General features: G+C 46.7%; 1 protein-coding gene across 1 annotated transcript in view; it reads left to right on the top strand.

Moving 5' to 3' along the window:
- LOC308398878 (CD81 antigen-like) overlaps positions 1–23072 on the top strand; it is a 28904-nt gene extending 5832 nt beyond the window's left edge. Inside the window, exons 2-8 of the mRNA XM_080885746.1 lie at positions 4420–4534; positions 14528–14625; positions 16506–16580; positions 16820–16933; positions 18265–18360; positions 20339–20422; positions 21125–23072. Coding sequence (XP_080741872.1) covers positions 4420–4534; positions 14528–14625; positions 16506–16580; positions 16820–16933; positions 18265–18360; positions 20339–20422; positions 21125–21187 — 645 coding nt within the window. The 3' untranslated portion in view covers positions 21188–23072. The remainder of the gene's footprint in view (positions 1–4419; positions 4535–14527; positions 14626–16505; positions 16581–16819; positions 16934–18264; positions 18361–20338; positions 20423–21124) is intronic.
- The last annotated feature ends 2585 nt before the right edge of the window (positions 23073–25657 follow it).

Below are 25657 nucleotides of genomic sequence, written 5' to 3'. Positions count from 1 at the left end.
GCAGTCGGTGTTCATGTCTGACCACCAGCTACAGGTGGGTGGAGTCTGGGTGGTGTAACTCGGCGCTGGAGTAAGCGAGCTGCACATCATCGTGCGCCTGCAAACCTGAGCCTTTCTAGCCTGTCAGGAGTCTCCCAGCACATTTCACCACATGTGATTCCTGCAGTGCATATTTGGGTGTTGTTGAATTATGCAGCTAAAATAATGAAGATGTTATTCTTTGCAACAACGTGGAGCAAGTATGCAAGAGGAGAAGCCGTGATCGTGGCTCTGCAGCTGCTGTGAAGGCCTGTTTGTGTAAACGAGCGAGAGTTCCAGCGAGAGCACTTTAACCCACAGACCGGTCACCAGTGATAACATCAACGATATCGCCTCATAAATACAAATTAAAATGTAAATGAATAACCGTCGGTCATTTCCATATTCCTCCAGGTCAGCCTGGAGGAGCTGCTGCAGTTAAGAGCTCAGAGTCGGCTGTGTTTGTGATCATGTAGGTGTCGCCTCCGAGTCCAGCTCCAGGCTTCATTTATGTAACGCATCTGGTTCAGCTCCAGTGATACTGACACAGCCTGCATCACTTAGTGATATTACTGTAGTTACCTGCAATGTAAAGCACCTTAACGTGACTGTTGTCGTGCTTTGATGCTGTATAAATAAAGTTAAGCTGAATGTAGAGTCAGACACGCTCCCCGCGTTCAACGGTAACCTGCAGACCGATGAAGTCTGGCTGATCTGCTCACAGAGTCCAAATCTGCTCGTTTCAGAGCTTCAAACAGGAAGAATCTGTTTAAGCAAACTTTGATCTTTGGAAGGAAGTCCGACTGGATCATTTATTTATTATGAAGTACGGTTGAGTCAGTGCTCCGCAGCTAACATTTTATCTGTCCCACGAAGTGTTTTTCCTGGCAGAGCTCCTGCAGTGTCTGCACAATGGGACCAACAGGAAGTGGAATGTCTCAGCAGGACTGGCTGAAATTACATATTTTATAAAAGCCTCCAATCTGCTATTAGAATAATGTTTTTTTTCTCTAAACAATTGTGTAGAGAGGAGAAGGCGGCTCTGCTCTGCTCAGTGAAAGTGAGGCCTGAGCTCGTTTTTGAAACAGGAAAGAGTTTCTTCTGCTGATGAGACTCGGACTCCAAAAAGCAAACGACTTACTGAGCTGTGACGTTTGCATTCTCTTTGATTTTAGTGCTCGGTGAGCATCGAGCTGCAAACCTCTACCTTCAACCTGTCCTGAAATGATCCCATAATCATGGTTCACGTGCTCACCAGCACCTGGTCGAGCTGGTTCCAACCCTGTTGTTTTGTTGTTTGAGGTCAACTAACGGGAAATGTTGAGCATTAGGTGAATTTTGTCTGTTTATGAAATATGTGTAGAAGATGAGGGTTCATCGTATACGTGTCCAAAGGAAGTTCTCCAGTTAATGAGGAATGAAATGAATGTGATCCAAATATCGGCCACAGCTCATCATCCCAGCAAAGCAAGACAGGAATAAAAAAAGGAGCTTGAGGGGCTCAAAGAGTTGGGTGTTCGTCCTGTAATCGGAAGGTTGCTGGTTCGATCCCCGGCTCGGACAGTCTCAGTCGTTGTGTCCTCGGGCAACACACTTCCCTACCGCCTACTGGTGTTGGCCAGAGGGGCCGATGGCGCGATATGGCAGCCTCGCCTCTGTCAGTCTGCCCCAGGGCAGCTGTGGCTACAACTGTAGCTGCCTCCACCAGTGTGTGAATGTGAGAGTGGAATTGTAAAGCGCTTTGAGGGCCCTGAAAAGCGCTATATAAATGCAATCCATTGTTGTTGTTGTTAATAATAATAAATATAAGACGAGTGCAGGTGTGGTCATGATTTTCTGTCTGTCCAGTAAGTGATGAAGGCAGAATTGATTAATAGACCACATCCATCCACCACAGCTGCAGTCGGAGGATGAGCTCTGCGTCAGCTGGTGGAGGAATCCTCACAGCGTTGATTCAAACGGCTACAATGAGGAAATCAATCAGCGACCAATACGGACGCATCCCGGCCGCAGACGCGTCGCTTCTCAGTAACGTGTCGGGGATTACGCCGCTTCCCTCCGTTCACGTCCCTGTCGACCTGAAAGTGACGAAGCTTGGTGCAGTCACAGTGGGAGGGTGTCCACGTCTCACCGCCACGCTCCGTGAAACACGTCCACTCGGTGTGCTCCCTTTGAGCCGCATCCAGCTCGTTGAGACTCCACATTATGGTGCATTTAGCTCACGTTCCGCATGACGATCGCTGGAACTGCCCGTCGCCTCGCCAAGAGTATAAAGCTGCGTTCGTACTTTTAAATGACAAAGGTAGTAAACACCTTAAAAGGTTACTTGGCAACAAGAGGCGGGACTGTTGGTCAAACTAACTAACGACTGCAGGAGTCAGAATTTAAGAAAGACGTCCTGAGCAGTCAGAGTCCTCTGTGCTCTCCCGGCTCTGCTCGGTGATAAATGATCAATGAAAATCTGCTGCGCTTCAAAAGGGGCGGGACTTATGACACAATCCGTGTTTACCTGGACGCATGGACTCAAAGCCTGACTGGAATAAAAATGCTTTGTGTAAACGTGCCAAGAATCTGTTCCTCCAATCAGGAGTTAGATCATCAGTTTGACAGGTGTGCGTTATGTCAGCCTCACGGGGACGCGTGGCGATCTAGTCTGAAGACGTGAACATGGCTGCTGAAGGGTTTCCCTGATCCAGCTTTAAATCTGTGGAGGCGAGCCCGCCTACGCGTGGCGTGGTGCCCGCCGGGCTCTGTTGGTTTATTCTGGGCGAGGCTTGAATTGCGCTTTTCTTCGACCCTGTCAGAGGCCGCGTCGTGAGCAGAGCAGGACTTTCTGGATCCTGTTCAGTCTGGAACCTGAAGCCTGCTCCTGTTCTCCGTTTATCTTTACCTGATCTCTGTCTGGTGTCTCTGGCGGACATGTTTTTGTTTTCTCCCTCACTTCCTGGATAAGTGATGGGGTCAGACGTGCAGAAGTGATGGTTTTTGTAACCAACAAGCACTTGTGACACTGCGATGAGGATGCGGTGGGCGCGTCCAGCGACTCTCATCAATAAAGGTAACTTTTTCCACATTCGGAGCGTCTGCTGTCTTTGCAAACGTCACACCGACAGTTTCCACGAAACAGTAAATGAGTCGAACAGCTGCTCGACATCTAAAAACGGCTGTAAGATGTGAACGTTCTGCACATTTTCACTCCCGTGTTGTGAAAGATGAGGACACATCACCATCAGAAAAGGAACAGCAGCGGAAAAATGAAGTTACGAATCCGACCGCCGTCTCCCATCTGATTTTAAACAAACTTCAGTCAGGTTTCTGACGCTGAAACGAATAAACGCTCCGTAACGAGGGCGTGCTCGTACCCTCAGACCACCCTCGCTCACTTCTGTTGCTGACCCGTTATGTAAACCGGTCTTGTTGGTGGGGTTGCTGCTGTCAGGGGTAAAGAGTTAAGTGCTTCTTAGGAAACAGCTCAGAGACCGTTTAGCCTCCCTGAGTCATGCTCCAAGTGCGTGTGTCGTGGTGTTGATCTGGTTGCTAGGCAGCAGCATGCTGTAGAGCTGGAATGGACCTCGATAATGGAGGAGGAGGAGGAGGAAGATGGGGGTTGTTTTGGTTTCAGTGAAGCTTGAGTTTAAAATGGAGATGATGAGCGTCATTTTTCAGCTTCACAGCTTCAGCAGATTGGTCTTATTGTCCTCGTGTAGATCACAGCTGCGTTTATAGAAATCAGGACTTGATCTTTTTGGATGAATTTGGAGATTACATCAGTCCAACATACTGTCATGGATACAGGAAGGAAACCAGTCATTGAACTTTCCTCCTCACTCTGACTTTACTCTGACGGCGCTTCTTCCTGCAGTCGTCTTCGTCTGTGTGTGTGTGTGTGTGTTTAATTTGAAATGGAAACGTGTGTTTTGCCGGCTTGTTGTTATCAGGCCCTCACAGAGATTTCCTCTGACTGGGGGAACGTGTCGCTTCAGATCGGTTGCAGATGTGTGGACTTGTTTCTCAGACCGATGGTGGAGTGTACACCAGAAGGTGATGGGCTGAATGAAGATGCGTTCAACTTTTCTCTGTTTTTGATGGTTCAGTTTCTCTGAGGAGCCTCATTTGAGCCTCATATCTACAGTCTGTGTTTTACCTGCAACAGGTGGGGGTAAGTCACGCCCCCTAAGTAGACTACTGTGGATTTTACACCCCTGAAAGAATTAGTTAGAGTGGATGCTGTGTTGAGAACTTTCAGTGCTTCACCTGCAGTCAGACAGGAAGTGAAGCCATTACTTTACTTGTTGCTCTTCCACCCTGATTTGTGCAGCTGTGTGAGTTTGGTGTTTCAGTGTGGATGCATACAAACAGCTTTCATGTGGATGACTACATGTGCCGTGTTCTGCGTTGCAGCTTACTGGAGGTGTAATCCTGGGAGTGGCCCTGTGGTTGAGACACGACCCCAAGATCTCCACCCTGCTGGGTCTCGAATATGATGGAAACCACGCCCCCAGCACCTTCTACATCAGTACGTACTCATCTGTGTCTGCTTCATGTCACGTGTGTGCTCACCACGTTATGCTCCTGTCTGTTTATGAATCTTTTATTTGTCCAGGTAAAATCTCACTGCCCTGGTTCATGGCAGCAAAGGTCAAAACGGTTAAAAACAAATCAGCGGACTTTCCTGCCGTCGTTCATTGTTAGATATTCTCAGCCCGCAGATATGAAAGCAGAAGGATTCATTTAGTGCTACAATCATAGGATGTATGTGAAACATTAGCTCGGTGCAGGTGTGATTCGCACCGATCTGAACCAGGATGCACCTGGTTGTGTAGCATGCAGCTAGACATTGGAGCTGAAAAACATCCCGTGTGAACTACAGATGCTAGCTAGCAACGAGCCTTGAGATGAAGGATAATTCTCCGTATTCTTCCTCCTGTATTTACTTTTGCTGCTCCCACCCCAGACACATGGTAACTGGACCGATTCTTATAAAGCGCTTTTCTACTCTCAAAGTGCTCTATACAACACCCAGTCACACCAGCACTGACTCTAAACTGAGTGCTGTCTAACCACATTCACACTCCGCTGGACGCATCAGAGAGCAACTTGGGGTCGATACTTGGCATGCAGACTGGAAGAGCCAGGGATCGAACCCCCGATCAGTAGGTGACCAGCTACCTCCTGAGCTACATCCACCTCCTCCACACATCTGGCCGGTGAGCAGACTGAACATGGTCACATGGTTTGTAGCGACGCATTTTTGGTTCGCTTGGAGTTCACGGGACTCGAGCCAGAGTGAACCAACTACAGGTGTGAAAATGTCCTCGGTGTTTAGCAGCTCAGTAACTTCCAGTCAAAATTGTCCTGTTCGTGCAGTGACCTCACAGCAGCCATATTATTGGTCACATGATGTCATTGAAAAGGCTCCAACAGCACAAACACGGTCCAGGTGAAGCTAGCAAACCGCTAGCAGCTTCAGCCACCTATCTGTCAAAGAGGCCACGCCCCTAATAATGCAAACTTTAATACAATTTAAACAGGTGAGTTATAGAAGTCATGAGGAAGGAAATGATCCACAGAGACCAAACAGTTTGTTTCAGGCTGTAAACATGTTTATGGGGACTGACTCGCTGCTGCCCCTGCTGGTTAGGACTGTCCTCTGTGAGCACCTGCTCACCTGGTCAGTTTTGTGCCAGTTTTATTGAGCTCATGATTAAATATATTAGTGAGTGAAGCCTTCATGTCCCTAACACTTAGTTTATACCTATTTATTAGGCACTATCAAAGTTTAACGTTGTTATTTTAACATTAATAATGAATCAATCGTGCATCTGCCTCACAGACTGAAGTAGTTCCACTTATCAGGGCATAAATAGTTTATGTGGATCTATCAGAGAAACACATCAGCTCGCTGCGATGAAAGCTCACCGTTGTCCTCCTCGCTCTTATTAAAGCTGAGATGAAATCGAATGGGTTTAAAACTTTGGACCAAAGCCGTGCAACAGATGTTCTGAAGAACGTCCAGATGTTCTGAAGAACGTCCAGATGAGGTTGTAGCGTGGTAGGAGGGGCCTGGGTTTGAACGCCGGTGGGGTCCCGCTGTGTGGAGTTCTCCATGTGCTTCCAAAGATTCCTGGATCAACTCCTGTGGTTCTTTCTTGGACCAAGAACCAACAAAGGAACCTGACCAGAACTTTAAATCCTCCCGACACACGACTAAAACATCCTCGTCCTCCAAATGTTCGGCTTCTTTAATTGCAGTCGTGGATTTTTGCAGCTCAGTTTTCTCTGACTGAAATCATGAATCTGGACCGCATGGCTTCTAAGCCTTCTCACATGTTTCTGAGGCTGCTGCTGTGAGTTTAAGTCACCGGAAATAAAAACACTGAGCTCTGAACTCTGAGTGGCCACCACGCCTTGTAGATGAGAGAGAGGCTGCTGCAGAGCAGCAATGGCAAAGGCTCGACGCGCTGCAGCGCGGCGATGACGGTATCGTGTCGAGCGTCAGCTGGGAACGGGCTCAGGAAACGCTGGACAGTTGGAGGATGGAAAAAGTTGATATGATGAATGTTATTTCCTGCTGAGTCGCACAGATTCAGGGTTTGACGTGCCTGATCTGTGAAGCCAGAGCATGTCGATCCCGCCTGCAGCTGCTGCAGTAATGGAGGGGGGAGGGGTTCTTGGCCCACTGCAGGCCTCTTTGTACCAATCAATCATGGTTTGAATACCACAGGGAGAGGCAGAGTGTTGCTGCTCACCATGATGTGCATCACTTTATGGACACGGCTTTCCGTTCTCTAATGGCTGCAGGAAAATGCTCACGCAGCGAAAGCCAGACTGGTTTTTGAACATCCCAGTGAGTCCAGTGCAGAGAGGCGGGCCCATTCGTGCTGTGCAGTTCTGTCACAAACACACAGTATGGAAGCTACTCCTGTTGGTGGAGCATTCAGAGCCCACTTTTTAAGCTGCTTCAGCTTCCCTGCAGTTGCTGCTGTTTCCTCTGCAAGCTGCTTTGCAACCCAACAGCTCCTCCTTTTCATTGTAACTTAGTCAGTGTGGTCATCCAGAGGAGGAGGCCAGGTGTGTGCTGGCGCAGGTATCATGGCAGGTCCTGGGGCCGTGCTGCCGTCTGACAGAACCATCAGAGGACGACACGAATAGGTTTTGTAACGGCGCCATGTTGCAACTCGGGTGGAACGTGGGATTCGTAGCATGAATGCGGTTGTCATGTGACACAGTCAGGTGGAAGTGAAGCTGAACGCTCTCAACTTCTCGTGGTATTCATGACTTGTAGGTCAGAGGCTGTTTTGAGAGCTCAGCCCGCCGCGCCCAAACCAACAGCTACTTGTGATCAGCGCTGATGGAGCGCACACAGGCCGTCACGTGATCCCGTTTAAAAACGGCTGTGACGAGATCCGAGTCGTTCCCCCGTCTGTGAGTCATCTGCAGGGAGTAGAGAGATGAAAACTGGCATTACAGGAAAAGCAGAACTGGTGTGATTTAGCAAAGTAAAAGTGAGGAAGCGTCTCGCAGGGAAAATAAAGGCGTGGCTGTTTGGACGGCGCCGTCGGGCTGCGGTTGTTAAAGGGGAAAAGCTTCGCTCATTAGAGAGGATCCACTCAGGGACTTTCTCTGCAGCGGCCTCGATGATTGCACCCTCGCATTACATAAAGCCTCCCTCTCATTCCCGAGGAGGGGAGGAAAAAACACTGTCGGGATAGGAAAAAATTCCTCACTCGCTCCTGCTCCTGCTCCTCCTCCTCAGTGACCCCACCCCTCCTCCCCCGTCCTCTGCGAGAGTTTCTTCTCCTTTGCTTGCTCCTGCTTTCCGTCCCCATCTGGTTGTGTTTAGCGTTCAACTCAACTTATTTTTCCGCGGCTCGATCGCCATCTTTCCCCTACATCTGTTTCTCTCCTTTCTCCCGGCGCTCACAGACACGGTGACCCTCCTCTCGCCTTTCTACACGATTAAACACATGCACACACTTTAAACTGTTCTCTGAAGCAGCGGCAGACGCCTGAATAGTCGCCTTGAAATCTGCTCATGATTCTAAAAATGAGTTTCTCTTGAATTCTGGAGAAACGAATGTTGCTCAAACCCGATTTCTCACTTCCTCCACTGCCGTACTGCAGATTTCTCAGTGATGAGGAGTCAGGGGTTTGGTTTCCTGCAGGTTTGGTAATCTTTTGTTGCACAGTTAGTAAGAATTTTATCTGACCGTACAAATGCCTTTTTTAAAAATCAGGCTTACTGGAAAGAATAAAGAAGTGTAACCTGATGAGTCAGACGTAGATTCATTTTGTAAACCTTGCACTGGATCGTCCCCAACAGCTCTTCTGTCTTTGTCACGAAGTGGAACGTTGAGAATTTTATTTTGAAATGACTTCCTGTCATGTACTTCCTGTTCCAGTGGTAGATGTTCCAATTAGACATAAAGTTTCTGATAGTGTTTTTTCTACTCTTGGATCTGAATGATGTCACAGAAACGGGATAGAAGCCACACCCTTTTTTCTTTGTGAGTTGTAGCCAATTAAAAGAAAGTTGTCTCAAAGAGGGAGGAGCTAAAATGGCGTGTTGTGGAGGATGAGCTGAGGCCCAGTGTCAGAGGATTATTTTGAATATTTCAAACTGTTAATCATGCAAAGCTGCTCTGTAAGAGTCCAAGAGTAAGAGCGTGGATCAGAATAATTCCTCTTTGCATAAGTCGTCTTTGAGAGCTCAGCTGCTGCTGATGGAAAGTTAGCATGGCGCTCGCTCGGAGCTCTGGAGCGAGGCGTTAATGGCGCTGTGACGCACATGTAGAAGAACGGTATGAATATGCTTCAGTTCAAGAGTAAGCTACTTACCTACTCTTAGTTCATCTGCGAGGCCCGTGTATGATGTAATAATCATTATAATGACAGTGTGAGTGAATGCTGTTAGCGGCAGAGGCTCGTGGCGAACGTCCGGTCAGGGACGGCTGAAGTTTTGGTCTGAACTTCTCTCTCACGGACTCCATCGTGAGCTTTGAAGCTCTCGCAGATCTTCACACCTTGATTGTCATTCAGCACAAACGTCCTCGGTCTCTGCGACTCTTACAAGACACTGATGTGGAAGATGAAAGCCCTCTGTGAGTACTGCAGTCTCACAGAAACCAGGCGTGTACACGATAAAAGACCTGTCGACAGGTGACTCTGACGTACTCTGATTACATCCTGTGGAAACAGATGCCTGATGACAGTCGCGCAGATAGATCGTTTGTTTATATCGAAAGTTTTAAATTATGACTCGGAACCAAATATTCTCCTTTATCTTAAACATAACATTTCATATTTGCAATAAACTTTATGAATTTAAAAATGCTGAATGTGTAGGGCGGGGCCTAGTTGAGCTGTACCCAGGTAAATGTGGAGAGCATTTCCTGAAATGCACCTTTTTCACAGTAAAAGCCTCTAAACCCTCTTTTTTTTTTAAATCTCCAGTAAATGTCTGAGGACACTGGGGCTTCAGGAAGTTCTCGTGCTCTCAGATCACTTGACTCCACTCAGTTTCCTGTTCAGCAGCAAGTCACTCACACAGCGACCCCTCCAGCACCCAGAGGAGTAAACTGAGCCCCCTGGTTTCACGTTGACTCCCACAAGAGTTGAAATGACACCGACGTGTCAGGAAGTCCCAAAGAGTCCCGGCCCTCGGCCACATTCACGGGAGGGACCAAAATGAAGCAGTGGTAAATATTCCACTACGTGGGGAATTCGTTTACTGAAAACCTCCCCTGACAACAGCCTGCGTCACATCCACTAACTTTGCTCTGTAGTTTTATTTTTAGTGCCTTTCTGGGTTCGTGCTCAAAGGTACAAAAATGGTGCATCATGAACTGGGAATAAAGAAATGAAACCACCACCGGGTTAGTCATGTGACTGCGTCACTGTGGCTAGTTCTTATTAGAGAGCATCCAACCTTTGCAGGTGGATCTGCAGGAGACTCGTCGCTCTGATGCAGAAACCTCCAGATTAAACGTTCCCGGGAACGCACATCCAAAGACGTGCAGATTTATTTATGGAAACTCGCTGATGCCCACGCATCACGTCATCGCTGTTTAAAAAGGATTTTAAAAACGTTTGTCATTTCTGTTCTTGGGAATACAGAAGTTTTCTTAAATGACACGAAATCAAATATTACATCAGAAATTCCCCTTTTGGCTTTTTGTTCTACTTCCTTTTCCAACCAAAGAAACCACATCTGCTTATCGCAGCTGTTTGTGTAATTTTGGTTTCACTGAGTGAGTGAAGGCGCTGCCTGCAGCTGGTTAATGCAGTCACAGATTTTAAAATGCCGTCGACTGTCATAGACTCTTGAAGACTGGCTTCAGTAACCCTTGACGCTCTCCTGAGGCTGCTTATAGACCAGAACGACTGGCTGTGCTTCAGGAGTGAGCGAGGGTGCTCTCTGCAGATACCCCGAGAAAAACGCACAAACTGCTCTAATGGTCGCCAAAGCACGACTTTATTGATGCATGCTGAGGATTCACAATTTGTCATTGAGGTCGTCTTTATGGGGGAAAGGGTTCAGGCAGGAAGTGTGGGCACCGCCATGTCTGCGTTTCTAGCATCAACCTTGAAGTTCCACCTTAAAGGTCTTTATCGCTTGTTCCATTGTGGATTCAGGGTTTCCTCCCGAGGCTGGACCACTGTATTAACAATAGCTGTAATAAAAGAAAAAAGTAACAGGAAGCAGCAGAAGGGAAGGTTTCCACCGTACGATGAACAATCCCCAGATGACTTCACACATGGGTAAAATATTTGGAGGTTGGGTTATAAAGGCTTGATCGTCAGAGGGAAATTCCGAGGTTATTTTCAGCAGCGAGTGGAGAAACAAACGGACGACGGCGGAAGCAGCGACTCTGTGCTCATCAGAAAAGACAAATGATAATAAATCTAAGGCTAACCCACAGAGAGCCGGGTGGAGGCAGATCTCCACCCACCACCACCAAGTCCTGCTCACAGGGGAGAAGCCGGTCGTGCCGCTGTAATCAGACTGAGGCAGAGGCAAAGAGCAGAGCTTACAGGCTCTACTGACAGACAGTGACTGTAAGGGTGACGTCTGTGGACTCACAAAGGTACCGTCTGTTTTCTGGACGGTTGAATCAAAGTTGTTGGAGCAGACGAAGTAAAGGTTTCCAGGAGAAGTCTGTGGGGGGACTTCAGACTAGGAGAGGAACCCATCAGTCTGAAAGTGGAACCACGGTTACATTTTTAACTGGATGAAGGAACGAAACAAATGTAAAGGAACCAAAGTCCTGAAGCTCCAAAAGGCCAACACCCTGAGACAGCGTCCACAGGCTGTTCTGGTTCTGGACCAGGGCTGCCACAGCTGTGTGAAAACCACCCGGGGGATTAATAAAGTTTTATTTAATCTAATCTAATTAATCTAAACTTTAATCTCAGCCAAACCGATTTACTCACGAACAAATAAAACCCTAAAAAAAGCCCAACAATAACATTTTTAGGTTGTCTAAGTGACTTATATATCACGTTTAACCTGAGTAGCGAAAGACGGCGGTGATCTGAAAACGATTTGTTGGGAGTTTGCGGTTCTCGGGCGCCTTCAGTGACCCTCGAGCTCCCGGTCAGCTGTCGAGCTGGTGGGTAGCAGACGTCTCCGAAAACGTCGAAGCACTTTTGCAAATATGCGGTGTCTTGATAAACGAGCAGATATTTGATGTTTACACAACTACTTTCTCGCCTGAAAATATGTCAAAAGCTTATTTTGTGACCCAGAAAGATTAATAAGAGTAATTTTAAAACTAACTCGCTGCTGCCATTGTTGGAAACGGGAATTGGCTGGGCCGCGCTATGAATCCTGGGATATGGAAAGGGTCACGAAGGTTTTACACCAGACCCATCCTTCAAATCTGGGGGAAAGGATTGGGAGGAGTCTTTGAATTTGGACAGTCTTCGTCGTGTCGCTGTGACGTAATCAGCCTACAAATGTGGCCTCCGAAGGATGCGGCTCCTGAATTTGGACACAGCTACGATGCCGGAGGTTGCTTCTTCTTCTTCTTAGGGGTTTAACGGCAGCTGGCATCCTCGTAGATGCAGTGCTGCCACCTTCTGTTTCAGTCCTTTATTACACTCTTACAACCTACTTATTCCTGCGTCTTTCAGGATCTTACAAAGCTTCAAGTGACGCGTCGACTATTAAATTAGGCGTCGACGATTTTGATAGTCGACGTAACCGTGGCAGCCCTATACCGGACGTGGTTTGGTTATGAAACACGGACCAGAAAACTGATACTATGCAAATTATGCAGGAAACCGGCCCCCACCACAGACTCAAACACTGCAAACCTCTTCAACCACCTGCGCAAGAATCACATGACAGAGTATGCAGAGAGTTTATGGATGAGAAGCAAAAAGAGCCGTCGGGTGCTAAAAAATAAACCTCAGACTGCAGCACGCCGTGTAATAAACACTCACTAAGAGAATGGCGGCCGTTTGCATCGGTCAAAACACTCGACTCCAGCTACACGACGCGCAGCTGGAAACACTTCACGCCAGTCGAGCTGCCCGAGATTCACAGAATTTACAGAAAATGCATTATTGTGGGATTTATATCATTATCGGGATGAGAAATGTCTGTCGGGATATGAGCGTTTGGTCATATCGCACAGCCCTAGTGTCGGGTTTGGCTTTCACACTCTGACCAGCCGTGAGTCATTCCTGTGGGATTAGAGACAGCGGTCCCTCTTTGGCGGGCTCCATGTCCTTCCGTTGGTCCAGGTTCTGGTTCTGCTCGGCATAGTGGCTCAACAACCACCTCTCCACCTGCTGCAGCTCGCAGAGGTGGTGGAGTCTGTCCAAGATGGCCGAATGACGCCGAGGATTGCGGCGATCTCATTGGCAAGGAAGGAGTGGAGCTGGGAGCGAGGGGCCTGTACAGATGCAGTTTTATGTTTTCTCCAGACAAATAAAAACGAGAAACCACGGATTCTTCCTGCGGACGTTTGTCTGTAACATCTGAGAAGATCTCGGCACAAAGCCGAGGATCTCACATTCCATCAGCTCCTCTTCCTACGGAGCAGCTGAAGGATGGAGCAGAGAGGCTGTAATGGAAGCAAAGCCATAAGAGGATTAAATAAGGAGAGACAGGAAGAGACATTTAAGTAAATGCATGGTTGAGAGCATAATTCTGAATGAGAGAAAGCATTACGCAGGGAGGACGGACTGATGGCCGAGCGCCAGGAGAGCGAGGGATGAAGAGCGGCAAACCGCCAGGAGTTTGACACCGGAGAGCCGTAATGGAAGAGATGGAGGGAGCACTTGCCAAGATATCGATTTATAAATTACCCGCAGTTTTGTGGCTCCGAGCTTAAAAAAAAGAAAGAGGGGTGGGTAGAGCAGCAGTTAGTGGTCCAATAATTCAATAATGTGTGAGCTGACAAGCAGGAAGGAGGCGGGGTGAACCTCCCAAATAAAAGCATCCGAGTTGAGCGTGCGTGTTATTTTAATAAAGAAGGAGACGACTGAAACTAAACTCAAAGGAAATTTTTGAAGCTCAGATAATTATTCAGAAATTTTCTCTTTTTTTACATTTTAGTTCAGAGTTTTGTTTTTTATTATTTATCTTTGATGCCATTAACTGTAAGGTGGGTCTAAATGTGGCGCTCCATCATCTACGTACAGTCTGTGGGTTCCACAGCTGTTGAGAATAAACATTAATGTAGTTCTTTAGGCTTTTATTGTGAAAAGCAGCGTTGTGCGTGTTTATAAAGGCAAGCTGTTGCCGCGGCCGTCATCTTGAACTTTGCTGTCACTGATTTATCGGCCTTTCTTTCTTGCTGTCGCCCGTGATGGCGACACCGCCGTCCCCGCTGCGGCGGTCTCGCTCAGTGTTTGATTACATTTGCCGGGACGACAATTTGGAATCTGTTTGGGTTCGACTTCCTGTTTGTGTCCGAAGCTGCTCCGAGGATCTGTCGTCTCTTCTTCTTCTTTGTGTTTATTCTGAGCTGAATGGTGTCAAATGTATTTGTTGGCCTTAAAGCGTGAAAGTGAGAATCTGCAGGAAATAAGAAGATTTGTGCGTCTCCAGATTTTTCCAGTGAAATTGCTCCTGTGAACTGGGATCATGCTGTTCTTTAGTACGAGCTTTAACATGTTGATTCTAACATGCAGACTTTCTCTGATGCTGTAAAAACTTCACTGATAACAGACACGCTCACAGACTGGAGCTCGTTCACGCTTTTGTTCCCATCGTCCGTCTTTACCAGGAATTCTGTGCAAGCTTTAGGAAAAGTCTGTTTGGTGCCCCGACGATGGATCCGTGTGACATTACAGAGCTGCAGCTTTGTGTTAGAAACCGAGAAAAGTGTGAACATAACAGGAACATGACTCACCACCCTGGCATGAAAACAAAAGTGCGCCATCTGCTGTCCGCCACGCGTCACTACACGTGTTATAAAATGAGATGTTGTGAGTCTGTGGTCCAGGATGACTTCCACCCCTCTCGTAACGACCATCCGTCTGTGCTTCTGTCTAGGTGTCCACATTCTGATCGCGGTCGGCGCGGTGATGATGGTGGTCGGCTTCCTCGGCTGTTACGGCGCCATCCAGGAGTCGCAGTGCCTGCTGGGAACTGTGAGTCACGCTGAAGCTTCCCTGTGGACTTTCACACCTGCTAATAGTTTTAATGTTTCTTTGTGTGAGACGGTGCACGAATAACGATGTGAAAAGATGCCTCGCACCAGGTTTAGCTCCTGACTCATTTCCATCTGCAGGCCCACACAGCACGAAATAAACTGTAAGATATCAGGACACATGCTCAAGCATCCAGGCAAGGAAATCCCAAAAAGTTGAATCTGGACATTTTCAGAGAAAAAACGCTACGTCCTGATGAAGGTATCAAGCATTTAGGAATTCAAATCCCTTCCTTATTCTCAGACTTGTTTAAAGTAATAAAAACAGATTTAGAGCGATGCACAGTCCTGCCTCCGTCTCTCCTGCGTCGCATCGAGAGTATAGAACGAATGTGTTACCGAGACTTTTATACCTTTTTCAGATGCTGCCTGTAAACATTCCCAACTGTACATTTGATAATTTAGATAAACTTTTTTCCAAATTGATACGGCGAGGCAAACGTCCAAGGATCAAGTTTCAAACATTAAAACTGTCAAACTGCAGGGGGGCGGGTCGGCTGTTCTACGAGACTCCTGACTGTACGGGATCGGTCTGAAACTCGGTGGCTAAACACTGAGAAGACAATATGTGAAAGATCACTGGACTCCCTGCTTTTTTCTAACTTGTGCGTACGGGGAACGGACGAGGCTCACACTAAAGATTTGGCGCAGAATCAAACAAACGTTTGGTCTTCCAAAAGAAATTTCAATGTTATCAAGCCTCTCCTCCCTGCAGGGTTTTTCTCCTACTGTGGAAGACTTCAGAGCAGGTCAAATAACAGGCGTCATAAACTTCGTCATGTTGTGAGGACCTGAGCTCATTTGAACAGCTGAGACGTCGGCTTCAGCTTCCTTCTTCGGACTGTTTTAGATTTTTTGACAAAACATAAAGACTGGAGGCAAGTTTGGAGCCCTCAGCCGTCGAGGAAATATCTCTAAAATATTTCAAAGTAATTCCTCCCCAAAGCTGATCAGTCATTTCTATAACTCATTTATGAGTTTCAATACAAGTGCAACTTTGGATATTAAGGCAAGGTGGGAAGCGGAGACTGGCACTCAAGTCTCAGAGCACACCTGGGAAGAGGTGTTCAGTGAGGCCCAAGTCTCCTCTGAGACTCGGGCCTCACCGAACACCTCTTCCCATCTGGTGACTAATTCTGGGCTGTGGAGAGAATTTAAATGGAAGGTGGTCATGAGATATTTTAGACCCCCAGACATCGTTGCTAAAATGAACCAACTCCCGACACTTGTTGGTGAAATTGTGGTACTCACTTAGCAACCCACTCACACATATCCTGGCCGTGTCCAAACATTAGCTCAGTTTGGAATAAAGCTCACTACAGTTTCCCAACAACCATTAACAAAGGACCAACAGTTAGTGAGTCTTACCAACAGCAAAACAAAGTCTCTCGTAAGAATCTTGCTCACAGCAGCACTAAAGTGTATCACCATTAAATCATGACCGGCCTTCATGTAATATGTGGATTGATAAAGTAAGATTGATCAGATGGAGGGAATAACATCTGCTCTGTGGATGCAGAGAGGCTTGTTCAGTGAGCGATGGCCCATACATGCTTATTGTTTCAATAATCCAGCAGAGGTTCACTTTTTACTGCTGCTAAGATCGTCTTATTTAATATTATCTGAAGTTTGTGCTTCTACGTTGCCTGCGTCTGTTCAACTTGTGAACATTGACAAGTGTAAGTTGCAAGGTTGTAAATTATAATAAAAAAGTTATAATAAACGCAGCAGCTGCACGGTTACCTGCACGTGTTCTCTGAGTCGGAGCTCAGGTAGAAGGACGCTCGCGCTCACCTGCTGTGTTTCTGGCCCGTCCTGCAGTTCTTCGCCTGCCTCGTCATCCTGTTCGCCTGTGAGGTTGCAGCTGGCATCTGGGGCTACATGAACAGGGACACGGTGAGTGTGCACGCTGACACTGCAGGTTAAATCGGGCATGCCGCTCTCTGATCGGGAAGCGTTTGGTCCTGGTTGACACCTGGGATTAAACATGCTTCATATAATCAGCAACCACAGACTGTACTGAGGATATGACCCAAAATTCATATCTCGATATTCTTTACCTTGTGTGAGTTATTAGTCATTAGTGTGCTTCTGTCACCAGGCAACAACTAATAACTTTATTTAAACTTTTGCAGGTTACAAAGGAGATGAAAATCTTCTACGACAACGCCTACGACAGCGCAATTAACAGCAATATGCAGGAAAAGAACAATGCCGCCACCCTTGTCCTGAAGGCCTTCCATGAGACGGTACAACGCAGATATATAACAAAATGATCATGTGAATATTTTCTTATAAAGTAAAGGGTTTTCTGAGGCGTCCTGAACCTCGTCACCTTAAAGTACAGCAAACACTGAGAACACGGTGCATGAAAAGCGGCAGAGCTGAGATAATCACACGCATGCTTTGAAGGTCACGTACAACTTGGACGTGTTGAATTTGGGAATAAAAGTTGGGAATACCAGGTGAGCTGACTTTGGAATTAGCAGAAACTAAACTCCAAATCAGAGAGATGCAGGTAGACGTCGGGTTGCACCACGCCCTCTGTTGGAGCGTCTCGTCTGTCACCGCGTTTTCACAAGAGGGTGGAGCCCTGAGTTATCGGCTAATGCTAGCTAACACGAGACCCTCACTAAGACGAACCTGCTAATCACAAACATTAAGTCCGAATCTTCAAACTTCACTCAGCAAACCGGAGCTCCGCCCTCTGTGACGGCCTGTTAGGACACTGACCTCACAGCAGTCGTGTTTTTGGTCACATGATGTCATTAAAAATGCTCCAACAGCACAAACACGGTGCAGTTAGCTGAGGTGCAGCTAGCAGCTACACCTAGCGGCTACATCCACCTGTCTGTCAAAGAGGCCACGCCCCTAATAATGCAAACTTTAAACCTTAATAGGATTTAAACAGGTGAGTTATAGAAACATCCTCCCCTGTACAGGAAACGATCCACAGAGACCAAACGGTTTGTGTAACAGGTTGTAAACATGTTTGTTTCTGCTGTAAAGTTGTAACACGGGAGTCTGCGGCCCCTTTTCCTAGAGTACCTACTCGGACTGACTTGGCACAGTTTGCCACGTTTTCCAGGGTTTTCCGTTAAAAACCAGGTAGTCTTTTAGTACCTGCTGGGGTTCTAAGTGATCCAGACAGGTACTAAAATGTGATGTCGTCAGACCGCACGCAACCGATTGGCTGGTCAGTAGCATCACTCGACGAGTCACGAGAGCGTCTCGTTCACAAAAATCAAAACTGCCATTTTTGAAACTCGGCTGCAAAACAACGCCGTGATCCCCCGAGTGTGACGAACACCTACAGACCGAGCAGCAGGTAAATATTAGCTTCGATGTCCACCTTTGTTGGAACGTTCAGATGCGCCGACGCTTTGCTATGACGAAAGGCGTGCAAACAAGGTACTACTGGGTTATAATGGAAAACCAGTCGACCCGAGTAGGTCAAATGGAAAAGGGGCTTATGGGGACGGACTCATTGCTGCCTCTGCTGGACATTAGAGGAACTGCAGTTGTGGTGCTTGTTTGTCGGAGGTTTCCAGGTCTTTACTGTGTTGTCTTTGTGTTTCAGCTGAGCTGCTGCGGTAAAGGCACAGGCACTAACCTCCTTACACAGCTCACAGACATAACTGGAATTACCAATATTTGCCCCAGTAATACATTCACGGTAAGTACAATCATTTATTTCAGTGGTTTAATCTTTGCTCGCATGCTTCTGGCTCACGGGGAGAACAAGCAGGACCATCATTTAGCTCTCTGCAGAAATCATGAAGTTAGTCAAAAAAGCTCCATAAACTTTGCTGTGAGACATTTTCTCTCTGCTGTATACTTGCACCAGGCAAACGCAGGGGGCGGGGTCATTCATGTTTGTGTCCTGTCTCACCATCAGGAACACGAGCCTCTCGGCACGACTCGGTGCATTGATAGCGTTGGCGGGTTCTCCTGTGCTGCTGTAAAATAATCTGCTCTTGGTAACCTGACGCAGTCACGGGGGGCTGTTCCACTTCCTGTTAAACCGTGGTATCGAAAGTAGTTGCAGTTCACCCGAGAGCACATCAGGGGGCGCTTTTAGTCCACTGAACAGAAGTGAATGGAGCTAGACTGAGATAAAAACGTATATTTAAGTTTCAGTTAAATGAATGGAAGTGGTTGAGGCTGTGCAGCTGCTCTCCACAAACCGAGAACATTTCACTTCAAAGTAAAAGTCACATCTTTTGAGACTTTTACTTTGAAGGTACATCGTCTCCATTTTCAGTTTGTGTCACATGTTTTTTTTACCACATAGCCAGCAGTGTAAGTAAAGACTTGCCAGACAAAAGATTTAGAGAACATCGAGACAGCAAAAGCCTCAGAGTCCAAAGATCTGCAGGAGGCTGTTCTGTATGCAGCCTGCAGCTTCACACGAGGCTTAACTCCACTTGTTGGCAGCGTTACTGAAGTGACCCGAGGTCGGTGCAGAGCTGCGCGGCTGCCAGAACACAGAAGTGTTTAAAAGAAGCACTTTTTACTTTGTCTGTTGCTGATTTCTGTGAGAGGAAACTCATCAGGAGGAGGTGGGGCCTAACGCGCTGAACACGTGGACACAGCAGGAAGCTAAAGTAGCGTTAGCATGAATAAATGAAAGCAGTGTTACAGAATAAATGAGCTGAAATATTAATGACTGATAAATAAATGAGTGTGTGTGAGCTGAGGTGGCTGTAAGAGAGAAGCTCACAGATGATGTGTGATCAGCTGTCTCTATGGCAACGTTCACTCTGCAGGCGAAAGCGCATCAAATCCGGCGTTTTTGACCCTCTGCGACCCACATGACAGCGTGAACGGCACAAATCCAATATTTTTAAATCCGATCTGGGTCACTTTCGTATGTGGTGCTGAATCCGATACATATCTGATGTTTCAGAAAGCGACTGCTGTTTGATTGTCATGTCGCATTAAATCCGCCTTTTACGTCACTGACACAAGACAGACTCCGATTATCAGCGCCGGAGAAGACATCGTGAACACTTCCTGTCCATCCAGTACAACTGTTGGGAACAACGTTGGAGAAACGTGAACATTTTATTTGTTCTGTATAATCTGCAGATTCTGACAGAAATCTGCAGCTTTCCTCTAAAACAGCAACAAGGATCATTATTAGGCCAAATGTAGAAAACACAATAACTTTATAACTTAACATAAAGTCCGAGGTCTTTATATTAAGGCCATCAGTCACACAATACTGTTGCTCTGGGTGTAAACAGAGCGCGTTGTGTGTGACGTCTTCTTTTGCGCATGCAGGCGCTTTGAGCGTTCACACTAGAGCGCGTTTGCTGTCGCATTTTGTTTGTAGTGTGAACGAGCAGACAAAAAAATCGGATTTGATCAAATAATTTGAATTGAGCATCAAGACCTGCAGTGTGAACGTAGCCTGAGACTGGTCCACAAACAGGAAGTGAAATTCCTAAACATTAAAACAATAAAGTTTTTCCTCCATCTATCCAAAACTTAAAATAAAAGATTCCTCAAATGAAATCGTGGTTTAAGAGAATAAAGAAATGCCGACACGTGGTGTTTGTAAAAATGTGAAGCAGCAGCAGGAGAGCAGGATGCATTCTCTCTGATCTCCAGTAGGTGGCGTGTTTGAATGTTTTGTTTTTGCTTTGCAGAGCTGCCACGACAGAATCAACGAGCTGTTCCACGATAAGATTTACCTGATCGGCATCGCCGCGCTGGTGGTCGCCGTTATTATGGTGAGAACATGAACATCACACAGTGCTGCTGCTCGTAAATGTGCTGAAGGCTGAGGGGCAGCTTCGATTGTTTCTGTTTCATGCATACAGTGTGTGTACGAGTAACAGAGAGGATACGTCCTCATACAGTCATCCTCAGCCACGTAGAAGCCCCACCCACTTGCTCTTTAAACCTCCTGTGTGAGGGGCTGCCAATCAGAAGGTTGACTGAAAAAGGGAGGAGCTGAAAAAAGAAGCTTATTTTAGATGAACTGAGCTCAGTGTAAAGTAAAGATTATTACAAACTGTGAATCCACGGCTGCAAATATGAAGCTAGAAATGAGTGGGATAGACCCCCTTGAAGATGAAGGTGACCCCTGACCTTTCCTCAAGCACCATTGGCCCTTTTTAGCTCATGAGCATGAAAAATCGTATTTTATTGGGTAGTCTTTTGGTTTTTGTGGCTGTATGTAGGACAGCACTGAAGTCTGTGAAACGCAGAGAAAACCGAGTCTTTCCTGGTGCGTTAGTGAAGCTGATGCGCTGCTGCTCCCTCGGTCAAAGACGACCATCCCACCTTCTCGTGTCAAAAAGAGTCTCAGTGATAATCAGGAGGCGTTAAGGCGGCGCGAGCGCATGAATGCTGTCGCCGAGTGGAAATCGTAGATGCTGTAATGATGTAATGTTGTGACGCAGCCCTGACAGCTTCCTCTTCTTCCTCAGATCTTCGAGATGATCTTCAGCATGGTGTTGTGCTGCGGGATCCGCAACAGCCCCGTGTACTAAAGCGCCGGGGCTCCGGCCAATGAACGAGGAGAGGACGACCTCGCCCTCTCCTTCGTTTGTTTGTTTTTTTATAACCAGGAAATGCCACATGTATTGCTTGCTGGATTTTAGTCAGCTGTTAAAGACAATATCCTGTTTTTCTTACACTGTCAAAGATCATTTTTTATTGTTATTTTGTTAGTCACAGATGCTGTTATGCATATTAGAGCAGTGTTTAATGTAGATATGCTGTCACACACGGTCCAGGTGCTGTAATCTGATTAGTTTACTGCTGTCCTGCCTACGTCCACGCTCTCATATCGGCCTTTTCTGGATGTTATCCCCACGTTTTCTGTATAAACTGTATATAAATATATGTGGACAGTGCTTCATGTCTGCCTGAGCATGGAGGTTGTTTATCATGAGCTTTGTTCACAAACACTCTGTGGATTGATCCAGACTGAAGGCATACATGACCGGCGCGCTCTCTCACACACAGACACACACACACAGACACACACACACACACACACAGACACACACACACACACAGACACACACACACACAGACACACACACACACACACACACACACACACAGACAGACACACAGACACACACACACACAGACACACACAGACACAGACACACACAGACACACACACACAGACAGACACACAGACACACACAGACACACACAGACACAGACACACACACAGACACACACACACACAGACACACACACACAGACACACACACACACACAGACAGACACACACACACACACAGACACACACACACAGACACACACACACACACACAGACACACACACAGACACACACACACAGACACACACACACACACAGACAGACACACACACACACAGACACACACACACACACAGACAGACACACACACACACACACACACCCACCCCTCTGGTCATACTGTGGGATGTTGTCAGGAAATGCAATGTTTAATCTGAAGCTGTAACCAAAGTCCGTGACCTCTGACCCCGTTTGCTTTCTTTCTGCGGTGGTAAACTATGATCGTCATGTCAGAATCAGAGCCTCAGAGTTTAATGTTCGGCTCACTCCTGCAGTCGTGTACTGGTCACGTGTGTTTCCCAGCAAACCGGTTGTCCTGGTAGGCAGCTGGTTGTGTTTGCTCACAAATAAAACTATGGGCTGCTAAAAAGGATTCAAAGCAGAAATTTAAAAGCCCACAAATAATAATTAATGTTGCATCTTAAATTCATGTCATATTTGGCACATTTGAGTCATTTTGTGCATTTTGCCCTTATTTTGAAATCCCCGTACTTACAGCCCGTCCGGTTGAGCCTCGTCAGTCTAATCTGACATGTTTATGTGGTCATCGTCCCTCCACCTTCGTTAGCCGCGCACTAGCAGTTCATCTGTTGTGTTGTCGTCATGGTAACGAGCGTGGCTCTATCGGCGCCGTCCGAGCTGACCCGTGCACGTGCAGAGCGCCTTCCGTCCCAACTGTTCCCGCCTCATCGGCCGACCGCTAGCTGCACAGCCCCGCGGGCCTCTAACCTCTCCTTTAAATCATAGCGTCTCGTGTAACCCTCCATATAATCGTAGCTTTTCTCAACCAATTAAAACTTTGCCTTGTTAACTAAGTGGCGCTGGACAGTGCGACGTACAGCTCTGATGTATCGTACTAATGAAAATAATGACGGCTGTAGAAACAGTGTATGCCTTTCTTCTCTTTGTATCGTAATATCTGTCTGGTACGTCATCACAGGAGGAAGGGGAAGGTTTTGTGACAGCGCCGATGAAGCGTTGATGCTGCCTTTTGAATAACCGCTGCATAAATCTCCTCTCTGCTCTGTAGACTTTGGTTTGCCCAAATATAAAGGGAATAAATGTATTTTACAAATAACCTTTCAGCTCTTCTTGTCTTTTATTTGAGGAAAGGTGACTGTTGGAAGAGGGGGTCGCTTCTACCTTCAGTCAGGGCTTGGTGGTTGTTAGCGAGTGCAGCAGTGTGAGCTCCTTAGTCGAGCTTTGGTTGGCATCAAGGATGCTGCACTTGTTGCTTTCATATATTTGAGAGCACAGGTGTCAAACTCGAGGGTGTCCTGATGAAATTAGCAGCTCAGCAAGACTTGACTCGATGCTGAGGAGGCGATTCAGCATTTGATTCATGTTACATCAGGAGTGAGTGAACGTGGTGCAGTAAAAGTACAGTTTTCTAAACACTTCTTTAAATGGGGGGGCGGGCACCTCAGCGTGCAGTCGGCTTTATTCAGGTGTGTTGCAGCAGCGACGCATAGAAGCGTTTCAGCAAAGCGGCCCTCGAGGACTGCAGTTGTACTTGTATAACCTTGTGGTGCAGCCTGCATTACCTGTGGCCTCCTGCGGGCTTTTTGGTAGGTCCTGTTTGATTTTCTGTCACTTTTCCTCCCGCTAAGAGTTTCACGGCCACGCTGACACACGGATGGACCTGCTGATGATCCCTGGCAACCGTAGAAGACCAGCAGCTGCTTCAAACGTCTCAGCGATGTTAAAGATGTCGGATGGCACCAAATCTTCTTCATCTCAACGTCACAAAATCAAAAATCCTGTTTTTCAGAGAAACCGTTATCCTTGTCTAAAGATTGAAGGTTCTTTGTCTCACGCGTAGTCACACAGTGAGCTGCTGCTTTAGAAACAGGAAGTAAACGATTGCTGCGTGTTCTGTTTCAGCCTCGTGTTAAAGTCAAACTTGCACTTTTATACTTGGACATAAGTCACACATTTCATCTCACATCAGCTGTTTTTGCAGCATTTTCTGCTCCACCATCTCTGATTAGCATCAACATGGTACAAAGTTTGAACAAGTCCAATTATTTCTGCAAGTTTTTGGCTTCAGATATCAAATATTTTTGAACATCAATAGTTTTGGAAAACTGTTTTGACCTTTCGGGACCTTTTTTACTCACTCACGCAATGTTTGAATATTAAAGTCTGAAAGTTTCACTGATCTTTACCATAAAAGTAGGTCAGGGTGTGTAAACTGGTGCAGTCAGTGTTAGTCAGCACTCGGCTAAACTCCCACATTTGAGGGGGCACTAAGGAAAAACTTCATATGGCAGGGCTGCAGACTAACGTTTGTCACGGCTGCACTGGTGTGCCGAATTTTTTTTCCCTTATGCGCACCCAAATTTTTCAGCCGCATCGCTTAACACGCAGTTTTACATGCGCACTTTTAAGGAGGTTTTTCAGCCCATGCAGACAATATTCATTTGTAAATGATGAACTAACAATCTTTTCAACACAAAGTCCTTTAGTTGAAGCACATTTTTACCAGAAAGTTGCTGAAAAACTGCTTGTGCTTAAAGTGCTTTGGCAATATTGTAGACAATGTTGAACTTAATCATCACATCGACCTCTGGCGACCTGTTTGCTGCCTGCCGCTGAAAGGCCGTGGGGAGAGGGGACACCTGGGCATTTATTGCAGCGTATAACGTGTTTCTGGATACACTGCTGCTTTTCAGCGCTCAGAGGTTGATGTCTCCATGTCAGAGCTGGCTGTGAATTTCAGACCTTAACAAAAATGTAGCAATAGTTCTTTTCATCTTTTCTCATTACCCACAGGCTGCTCACTAGAGCTGTGTCTCATCACTGATTTCACTCAAACCGTCGCACTGGCGCGACATAGGATTTGTTTTTTTGGTCGCACTCTAGAGTCAGGTCACTGTTTTTGACTGGTTTGTATGACTTGTGTGTGTGAAACACGTGGCTGCAGTATTTGATCAGCACAACATGAAAGCTAATCTAGAATAACGTGTTCTTTATTTAGCAACTAAAGGTTTCATGTTAAAAATCCTTCTGTGTTATATTTTGGCGTTACTGTGAAATTTAACGTTGTCCTGTTCAGAAATTGTCCCTCGATGTCTTTTGCAAAGTAAAGGTAATAAAGGCCCTGATGGGGGGGGGGCTGCTGGCTCTTCGTGGTGCAGCCTGCTTATTGTACACGTCCTGTGATGGATGCTGCAGATCAGCAGGGAGCGCTTCAGAGCGCTTCAGGACACCTACACCAGGAGATGCCGGACTAGAGCAGCGCAGATACTGAAGGACCCGTCCCATCCTGGCAACAAACTGTTCCAACTTCTGCAATCTGGTAGAAGGTTCCGCATCATCCGGGCAAGGACAGAGAGACTCAAGAGGAGCTTCTATCCCCAAGCCATCCGGGCCCTAAACACACACACCCGCCCTCTCACATCATCTGTAATTGACTGAGACAGGACTCTTCCAGACACTAAACCAAGGCACAATGTACATTTCAAATTCCTTTAATTTTAAATATGTTTATATTGTCTATCCTGTAAAATAGTCAGATGTCTATTCATATTAATGTACAGAATTCACCTGCTTGCTGCTACTACTGCACATTCACCCAGTGTATATACTATATGTGTGTGTATATATATATATATAATGTTCTTCCTCTACACCCCCCCCCCCCCCCCCCCCCCCCCCCCC

Source organism: Rhamphochromis sp. 'chilingali', assembly GCF_963969265.1.
Source record: "Rhamphochromis sp. 'chilingali' genome assembly, chromosome: 6".
NCBI classification, from domain to species: domain Eukaryota; kingdom Metazoa; phylum Chordata; class Actinopteri; order Cichliformes; family Cichlidae; genus Rhamphochromis; species Rhamphochromis sp. 'chilingali'.
This window is presented reverse-complemented; position numbering and strand designations above follow the sequence as displayed.